General features: G+C 43.8%; 1 protein-coding gene across 1 annotated transcript; it reads left to right on the top strand.

Moving 5' to 3' along the window:
* Window positions 1-3: 3 nt before the first annotated feature.
* LOC127615993 (integrin beta-1-like) lies at window positions 4-10,031 on the top strand. The gene is given in 15 exon segments (XM_052087392.1): window positions 4-205; window positions 1,538-1,604; window positions 2,252-2,337; window positions 2,706-2,904; window positions 2,979-3,149; window positions 3,464-3,825; window positions 5,082-5,177; window positions 5,258-5,347; window positions 5,416-5,556; window positions 6,261-6,469; window positions 6,734-6,972; window positions 7,145-7,367; window positions 7,714-7,946; window positions 9,695-9,828; window positions 9,830-10,031. Coding segments are annotated over 14 exon segments (2,292 nt in total). The 5' UTR covers window positions 4-205; the 3' UTR covers window positions 9,872-10,031.
* The last annotated feature ends 255 nt before the right edge of the window (window positions 10,032-10,286 follow it).

Below are 10,286 nucleotides of genomic sequence, written 5' to 3' on the forward strand. Positions count from 1 at the left end.
GATCGAATATCTAAATGTTATTGCGAAAAGTAAACAAGAGAATTCCTCACAGCTGTTGTAAAGATGTTTGAGTGAAGAGGAGGAAGCAAGCGAACCTCTCGACTGCCAGTTTAGCTGTCGGTACCTCTTCTTTTTCTGTGGATAAAAAAAGGACATTTAGCCATAATACATGTTGTGACTCCTAGAACTTGGGTGTCAGAACAAGGTAAGTGTTATGAGTTTTTACATACTTTGAAAGTAGACGTTGTGTGACGACCAAAGAAAGAATGTGCGAAGATTTTTGGCTGTGGATTAACGTGACGTAACTGGGAATATGTTGACGTCGTTCCTTCATGTTCACGTTTTACGTTCTGGGTGTTTAGATTTAGCAAACATTCCGCCTCGAGTTTATCGAAGAAAGAAAAACTACACTTTAACCAACGACAGTTCTGACTTGACATACGACGTCTTTTAATTTAAACCACTTTCCCAACTTTAATGATCTTTCCCAACTGGAAACAATGGAAATGAAATGAACGCATTCCACCCATCGCACCTAAGATGTGATGCGTTTTTAAAATTGAAAATAGCACCGTCATATTTACTCTGAAAAATGAACAAATAAATAGAATACAGAATTGAATCGCTGAGGATCATGTTCCCTAATCCTTTGTGGTGTGCGCGAATCGAACGCCAGGGGGCAGTATAATACAGTCACCTGCAATAAAATAAGATATCATTTATTTGTCCCACACTGGGGAAATTTACAGCCTCCAGCAGCAAGAATGTAGGTAGAAAGAAGAAAGAAGAAAAAAAACAAACAGTTCAATTAAGTGCAATATAAACACAAAATGGATGAATCGCAGTGCTATTTACAATCGTCTTTCACATTTAATTATAATAATTATTATTGTTGTTATTTTTATTCAGCAGCCTGACAGCAGTCGGTAGGGACGAGCGTCGGTATCTCTCCTTCTTGCAGCGCGGGTGTAACAGTCTCTGGCTGAAGGAGCTACCAAGTGCTGTCAGGGCGGGCTGGAGGGGGTGGGAGGGACTGGCCATCATAGTTTTTAGCTTAGTGGGCATCCTTCTGTTGCCCACCTCCTCCAGAGTGTCAAGGGAGCAACCCAGGACAGAACTGGCCTTCCTGACCAGTCGCTCCAGTCTCTTTCTGTCCCGGGCTGAGATGCTGCCTGACCAGCAGACAATGCCATAATGGATGGCCGAGGCCACCACCGAGTTATAGAAAGTCTTAAGTCAAGTCAAGTCAAGTCAACACTATTTATAGAGCACTTTCAAACAGCCATCGCTGCATACAAAGTGCTGTACATGGAGCGATTTAACAGAGCGACCCCTGAACCCCAAAAGACCTCAGTAATAATAGTCAATAGACTCAATAATAGTCTTTTTTTCCACAGAAGACAAAGAAATATAAGAAACATAATTTAACTATATATATATATATATATATATATATATATATATATATACACAATACATATATATATATATATACAATACATATATGTATATATATAGTTTTTCTGTTTGTTTCCAGATGTATCTCTGGCTAATCGTGCTGGCGTCCTTGTTGGCGCTTCTGAGTTTCAGTCTAGCGGGGCAAGGTAAGACTCATGTCCAGAAATAAATGGGATAAGGCCCTTCTACTTCAGGGACAACAAGTAGCACTATCACCACTTGTCATAACGTGTTTTATATTTGCACATCTTTTGTACAATTTGACTATTTTGTAGGATTAAAATTGACTACTATTTTTTTTATAGTTTGGCCCAAATGCATAGAAAAAGTCATTTAAAACTCTCCCTGCTGTACGGCTGTGTCGTTAGATAGATACTCTGTTTAACATGATAAAGACGTATTGATGAGTGTGAATGTCATGAATCGGTTTAGGGACCAACAGGTGGCACTGTAGGGCTCCCCTGGCAGCTGCAGACCTGTTGGTCATAGGTAATCAGGCCTTTAAAAGGACTCCCAGCCCGAACACTCAGTGTCGGGTCATTGTAGTTTCTCGCTACTGTCATGTGTGTTGCTGGTTGCTCTTGTTTTCTGTCATGTTTAGTTCATTGTTATGTTTTAGATTATGTCATGGTTTTTGTTTGATACTGTTTGGACTTTGTGTGTTTTCTTTGTTTTAAATACAATTCTTCAAATACACCCCGCTCCTCCCTCCTGCCTGTTTTTTGGGGTCCACCGCCACCTTGCTACGTGACAGTGAATTGTTTGCTTGTTCCGTTATTTTTTTTTTTTTCAGAGCCGAGCATTTGCATCAAGGCTAACGCTCGCTCGTGCGATGAGTGCATCCAAGTGGACAAGTCATGCGGATGGTGCGCAGAGGAGGTCAGCTGCTTGACTGAAAGAAACGGGTCACGGCCCTAATATGTCAATATCTAAAGGGGAAACCCTGCTTCGGTCCAAAAACCAACCATCAAACCAAAGCTCAGTTTTGAATCTCGATCATCTTTCCTGTTGGAATTAATTGAACTGCGATCCACTCCAGCCCCAGAAGGTTTTTTTTTTCAATATTTGAAAAAGCCTATTTAGTTTAAATTACATTGGGTTGGATAAAGTAACAAATGTATCCAAATCCTTGCCAATATTTAACGTATTCCCCTAATCTCATTCCACACCCTGCCCCAAAGTAAATTTCTGTGCATTAATCTTCCAAATCACTACCTGCTTAAACTCCCTTTGTGTTGTATGGTTAGTTTTTGTACTTTGGTGAGCCCAAATCTACTCGCTGTGATGACGTGGAGTCTCTGAAGGCCAGGTGGTGCAACGTGGTCAAAATCGAGAATCCTCGCGGTAGCATCTTGATCAACAAGAACAAACCCTTTTCCAACCGGAAAAACGATGAGGAGATCGTGCAGATTCAGCCCCAGAAGCTCAGCCTCACCCTCAGATCTGGTAGATCCTCTCGAGAAATCTTATTGTTAAAAGGCATTTCCTGTATACTGACTTGGTGGTGATTGGTCCCGCAGGTGAACCGCAGACTTTTGATCTAAAGTTCAAGCGAGCTGAGGACTATCCCTTAGATGTGTACTTCTTGATGGACCAGTCCTTCTCCAAGAAGGATGATCTGGACAACGCCAAGAACCTTGGCATAGATATCATATCCCAAATACAAAGCTTCACCTCAGACTACAGAATCGGTGAGGAAGATGTCATTATTCATGCCGCATTTCCACCGCAGTGACGTTTCTCCGCATCTAGGAAACTTTCTGTGTGCTTGGACTATGACAACCATGGTTAGAATTTAGTTCTGGATCCCTTTTGAGAGGTTGAAAGAAGACCCTGCCGTGGGCTAGTTCTTCCCTTTAGTTCCATCAATTACTATGACCAAGAAGTAAAAGATCCTGAAATCTTCAGGAGAGATAAGGTTTTAGGTCATTTCTGCAAACGTGACTTTAGTTCCAGTAACTACCTATACAAAGTACACAGAAATAAAAGTTGTCTTCTCCTGCAGGGTTCGGCTCATTCGTGGGAAAGACATTGATGCCGGACACCAGCGTCAATCCGTCCAGCTCCCAGAACAGCGTCAACTACAAGAACATCCTGCAACTTACCAATAATGGCGACCAGTTCCACCAGCTGCTCAGCCAGCAACCGACCTCTCGAAACCTGGACGATTCCGAAGGAGGCCCGGATGCCATCATGCAGGCAGCCGTGTGCGAGGAGCAGATCGGCTGGAGGAATTTCACTCGTCTCCTCGTCATCGCCACAGAAGCAAGATTCCATTTTGCGGATGGAAGACAGGACAATGGCAAGCTCTCCAATGATGGAAATTGTCACCTGGAGAATAACATGTACACCATGAGTCACTCCTATGTAAGAGATCACTTCTTTATCTTCTGACTGACTGACACTTAATTATTACTGGGACTGACTTAATTTTAAGACTGATTGACTGACCGACACGGACTTACTGCTAGGGCTGGGTGAGTCATCAGGGTTATCCATTTATTCAAACTTATTTGTCTGGAAAATTTAAAAGTGCCAGAGAACCTCAGGTGTATCACAGGAAATTATCCAGTGACACTAAGTTTTTGGAACTTAAATTGGGAAATAGGAATGAAGTTCCACGAACCGAGGTTGTAACTGTTTTAGATTTTTATAAACTTGCGACTAACTAAAAGTACCAGAATGAAAAACGTCATGGAATTTCAGGTAGGAATGTGGCTGTAGTTCCAAGACCTGAAAGTTCCTGAAACTTCAATTGGAAATTGGAGCCTTAATTACAAGAATAACCTCACGTACATGTGACTATGGGTGAAAAAAAATATATATTAAAAAAACAATACCTCGAAGTCACAGTTCCTGACATTTTAGTTGTCGAAATATAAATATCCATGCATCCGTCCATCCACTTATCCTCACCTGCGCTGCGGGCTTACTGGAGCCTATCCCAGCTGTCCTTGGTTGCCAGCCACTCGCAGGGCTCACTCACATAGACAAACAACTATTTGCACTCACACTCACAGCTAGGGACAATTGAGAATGCGCAATTAACCTGCCATGCATGTTTTTGGAATGTGGGAGGAAACCAGAATACCCGAATGTAACCCACACAGGCACGGGGAGAACATGCAAACTCCACACAGGAAGGCCAGAGCCTGAATCGAACCTTAACACATTAATCAATCCTCCACCATGGCGCCAGAAATATAAGTTAACAACAGGAAAAAGGTTCCTGGAATTGTAGATGGAAGTTACCCACCAGATCCAAGCGACAGCGCTATTGGGTGTATGTACCTATGGCGTCACCCACTTTGTAACGTGTAATACCGCCATCTACAGGAATTGACTGGAACTTTTTTCAACCCAGTCAGATGCTTTTGCCTTGGTGGAGGTCCAAACGCTACTGTACCAAATTACATTGTGGTCATAGTGATTGTGCCTTTTTTCACCAATTACTTGAAGGGTATTCCTTGAAAGTGACAACTTATGGAGATAGTTGGGTGGAACGACATTGGATTGGTCAATTTTGTCAGTTTTAATGGAGTAGGTCAAATGCGGTATAAATATCTTGTGCATGTGTGATGTAGCCTAGCCTATGTGTTAATATTTGTTTTTTGTTAAATCAGGACCATCCCTCCATCGCCCAGCTAGTCCAGAAACTAGGGGACCACAACATCCAAACCATCTTTGCCGTCACAGAGGAATTGCAACCGATTTACAAGGTGCCATCTAACAATAACATGCATTTATTTGCCACGTATATTTGTGGTAAGTCCTACAAGTTTTTTTTATTTGTGTACAGGAGCTGAAAAATCAGATTCCCGGATCGGCTGTAGGCATGCTGTCATCTAACTCCAGCAATGTGATCAAACTCATCATCGACACGTACAACGTGAGTCTAAAGATTAACTTTCCAGCCACCTGATTCTTATTCCATTTTTTTCATTTCCCTTTTGACAGTCTGTGTCGTCTGAGGTAATTCTGGGAAACAGCAGGCTCCCAAAAGGAGTTTCCATTGCCTACAAGTCCATCTGTAAGAATGGCGTGGAGGGAACTGGCGAGAAGGGCAGGAAGTGCTCCGACATCTCCATTGGAGATGAGGTACTTGGAATATTAAGGATTATTTAAAGGTATTTTTAGAACATTTGAAGAGGTATTACATTTAATTTACGAAGACAAATAAGATCCCGACTCATCCCACGATGCATAAAAATAGCATTCGAGCTTTAAATCCGATGGGTATCATGAGAGAAAAATGTATGGTATGGCTGACATCATTCCCTGACAATTACCATATGAGGGATATATAGAGTTGGAGGAAAAGCGGATAAGAATTCTCAGGGTGGAAATAATTAATGTTTATCAAATTCAGTGGTCATTCCTTTTTTTTTTTTAATCAAGGCCAATGGATGCTAAAAACTATTTAAAATGTATACATTATTTTGAAGGTGGGCTGAAACAGGTGGCAAATACAGAAGAAAAGCTGCCGCTGTCAGCAAATTCTTCGGTTTTTGACGCACTCAACTGAAGCGGGTTTTGAGCCATCCATTCATTAATTGTGTTTAAGCAATGCACTTAACTGTAATATTAGGACTAAAAGAAAAATTAATTCTGGTGGTCATCTGCATCGACAAGTTCTATGGGATACTTTCAAATAACATCTCTAAAACGAAGCATGTAATGCGCAAAAGAGGATGGGCCCTAAAATTGACCCTTGAGTAACACCACCGAAACGAGGGACAGACTCTGAATTACAGTTGCCAAGAAGTGGAGAAATTATTTTATATCATGCTTGTGTTCTTCAGGTGACGTTCAAGATTTCCATCGAGTCCGAGAAGTGCCCGTCGCCGTCGCATGGCAAGCCAAAGAGCATCAAGATCAAACCGCTGGGCTTCACCGAGGAGGTGGAGGTGATCCTCAACTTCATCTGCAAGTGTCAGTGCTCGGCCCAGGGAGAGTCCAACAGCAAGAAGTGCGACGACGGCCATGGCACATTCGAGTGCGGCGCCTGCAAGTAAGTGCCGACTTGTTTTGGGGAAATTTGTTTTCTACTACTGCTGCTTCCATGGCCAGGGATCTTTTAAGTGCGGTGCATGCAAGTGAGAGGCAATACATTTTTTTTGGGGAACTGCTTGTTCTCACCTGGATCATGGCTGTGCTGGAGCCCATCCCAGCCATAAAATAACATTTGAATATGAAAAAGATTTTAAAAATGTAACCGAACTAGATAATGTCATTCAAAGGACACACTCATATCATGGAAATGTTTTTTCCTCAGGTGTAACGATGGTCGCATCGGACATCTGTGCGAGTGCAGCACGGACGAGGTTCGGACGGAGGATATGGACGCCAACTGCCGCAAGGACAACGGCACCGACATCTGCAGCAACAACGGCGACTGCGTGTGCGGAACCTGCGAATGCAAGAAGAGAGAGATCCCCACTGAGCTCTACAGCGGAAAATACTGCGAGTGTGACAACTTCAATTGCGACCGCTCCAACAACAAGCTCTGCGGAGGTCGGCATGAGTGGTTCTCGTGTCGACAAGTCATGCAAGCAAAATGGGTTCTTTAAAAAAAAACACACAAAAAAATTTTCCTGAGTTTTTTTTTTTTTATTCTTGAAACTCAAGACTAAAGTCGTATGTAGAGGTCCTGCGTATAGGTTTGTGTTTTTGTGTGCGTTGTCAGGCCACGGCCGTTGCGAGTGTCGCGTGTGCGTGTGCGACAACAACTACACGGGCAGTGCGTGCGACTGCTCGCTGGACACATCCACCTGCCTGGCCAAGAACGGACAGATCTGCAACGGCCGGGGAACCTGCGAGTGTGGCTTCTGCAAATGTACCAACCCCAAGTTCCAGGGACCCACTTGCGAGATCTGCCCCACCTGCCCCGGACTCTGCACAATCCACAAGTAAGTGCCAAGGAAAACCCCTCTATTTGAAATATATATATATATTGTCTTAATGTTACTATTTTCAACTTGCAAAAAATATTCTGAAGCTATTCTCACATTATTCATATACACTAGCAAAATGACATGTTAGGAATTCAATCTCTGTCAAAATGTTCTTGTGATACAGTGTTATAACTGAAGTCCTGTGAAATGGGGACTCTCTTCTTAAAATTGTCATTTTTGTTGTAATAACGTGAGCAGCATTTTCATAAAATTGAAGCTTTGTTTTGGTGAATTCTACGAATATGCCAGCTGCCGGTGCTGACTTTTTATTATTATTATTATTATTGATTTTTGTGGTTAGGGAGTGCGTGCAGTGCCGAGCGTTCAAGACGGGCGAGAAGAAGGACACCTGCGAGCGTGACTGCAGTGACTTTGTCCTGATCAAGGTGAAAGGCCACGAGAAGCTTCCTCAGCCAAATGACCAGAGCTTCCCTGTGATGCACTGCAAGGTGAGGGACGATGATGACCAGTGGTTCTTCTACACCATCGCCATCAGGAACAACACCAAGGAGGTCCACGTGGTCGAGATGCCGGGTACAAAGCACACTGTACTTCAGCTGTCCACAACCTTTTTTGCCCCACGGGCCGGTTTACTGTCAGACAATATTTTCAGGAACCTACCTCTTAAATACAACAAAGTAATATGACATGACTTGCATGAAACCTGTGGTATTTTCTACACATAATAATAAACATAGGCGGCCCGATGAACCACTGGTTAGCACGTCGACCTCACAGCGCAGAGATCGTGGGTTCCTCTGGCCTTCCTGTGTGGAGTTTGCATGTTCTCCCCGGGTTTGCGTGTGTTTTCTCCGGGTACTCCAGTTTCCTCCCACATTCCAATAACATGCGTGGCAGGCTGATTGATCACTGAAAATTGTCCCTGGATGTGAGCGTGTGCGCGGATGGTTGTTCGTCTGTGTGTGCCCTGCGATTGGCTGGCAACCGATTCAGGGTGTCCCCCGCCTGCTGCCCGAACCATGCCTTCAAAATAAGATACACCGCAAATACAAAGTGCATGAAAAATACGACTCACCATCGCAGCATATTATGCGGAGTGGCCTTGGTGCGTGGGAATCTCCCTTTGAGATAAATCCATATTTTCAGTAGGACGCCTGATACTGTCGATTCAATGTGGCCTTCTTTTTCTTGAAAGTCGTAGGCTCCTCTTCTGTCTCCTGGCTGGGGCTTTTCCCCTTCCCAAAGTCGTTTTTTTAAACTCATTTTGCTTGGTCCCGGGCTCCATTTTATCAGTAACCTATCACGTAACCGAGAAGCCCGCCTTTACCTGAGTCAAGAGTTACATGCTGTAGATGTCTGTCATAGAGAATCCGGTAATTTTTCACAATAGAATAACTTTCAGATTCCGAAATGGAAAAAAACGGAAGTAATGCAAGTTATTTAATCTTTCTTTCTGTGCGGCCCGGTACCAAACGACCCATGGACCGGTGCCAGTCCGCGGCCCGTGGTTTGGGACCGCCGCTGTACCCTACAGTCTGCTCCATCATAGCTCTATGATGCCAGGTTTTTGTGACACAAAGAAATGAGACCAAGAAACAGTACAGCAACTCCACCCCCCCCCCCCCCATTTCTCTCGCATGCATTAAGTTCCAGGCTGCCCTTGCAATAACATTCATTCATTCATTCATTCATCTTCCGAGCCGCTTGATCCTCACTAGGGTCGCGGGGGGTGCTGGAGCCTATCCCAGCTGTCTTCGGGCAGTAGGCGGGGGACACCCTGAATCGGTTGCCAGCCAATCGCAGGGCACACAGAAACGAACAACCATTCGCACTCACACTCACACCTAGGGACAATTTAGAGTGTTCAATCAGCCTGCCACGCATGTTTTTGGAATGTGGGAGGAAACCGGAGTACCCGGAGAAAACCCACGCAGGCCCGGGGAGAACATGCAAACTCCACACAGGGAGGCCGGAGCTGGAATCGAACCCGGTACCTCTGCACTGTGAAGCCGACGTGCTAACCACTGGACTACCGGGCCGCCTCCTTGCAATAACACTACTAAAATAATATCCACAAACCTTTTCACTGTGGTGTCTGTGACCTTGAGTGTGTGAAATTAATGAATGACAGTGTAGTTGGCTATCGTTAGCGCAGGTTAGCTAGATTTTTTAGCTGGTGCATTCGCGGTCCACTTTTGGTAATGCCCAAAAACTTACATATGTTAAAAAAAATTCAAGTCAAGCAGACAGATGGGGTGTTGACATGCATTTGCAGGGTGCACCACTGATCTAAAATCTTTGTGTGTTGCATGTGCTTTCAGCAAGAGGTGTCATGTCCATTGGCCTGGTGACGAACTTCAAGGACAGCTTGAAGCATCGTGTCCCCTCTTCCTCAACTGTTCTTTCCTCCATCGTGATGTTTGGAATGACCAAATGGTTAAATCTCCTTTGTCTTTTTTGCAACCTTCTCTGTCGTCACTCCTCTGTTTACATGTTAGCTTAGCCGATCAGAGTTCCCATTGAACAACCAGGAACAACGGAGGATCGTCAAGCAGATGTTTGGAGGAATTACATGCTTACTATTCAGTTCTGTCATTTTATGGAGAGGGCAATTAAAGATGACCTCACGTCATTGGTGTATCCATGTCACAAATCAAATGTTTCTGTCTCAATTATAAATGGCACAACACTTGTCCACTTTATGTTTCCAAGTGGAATCAATCTCAAATATGATTAATGGTGTACCCAACCATCCATCCATTTTCTAATCCGTTTATCCTCACAAGGGTGGCGAGCTTACTGGAGGTAGAACGTGAGTGCTGGAAACAACTTGAACGCCTAACTGAAATCAACAGGTGGGTGGTTGGGTTTACACAGAAAACTAGCAGTGGTGCTTCAAACAAGTGGAAATAT

The sequence above is a fragment of the Hippocampus zosterae genome, chromosome 15 (assembly GCF_025434085.1).
Source record: "Hippocampus zosterae strain Florida chromosome 15, ASM2543408v3, whole genome shotgun sequence".
In the NCBI taxonomy this organism is placed as follows: Eukaryota; Metazoa; Chordata; class Actinopteri; order Syngnathiformes; family Syngnathidae; genus Hippocampus; species Hippocampus zosterae.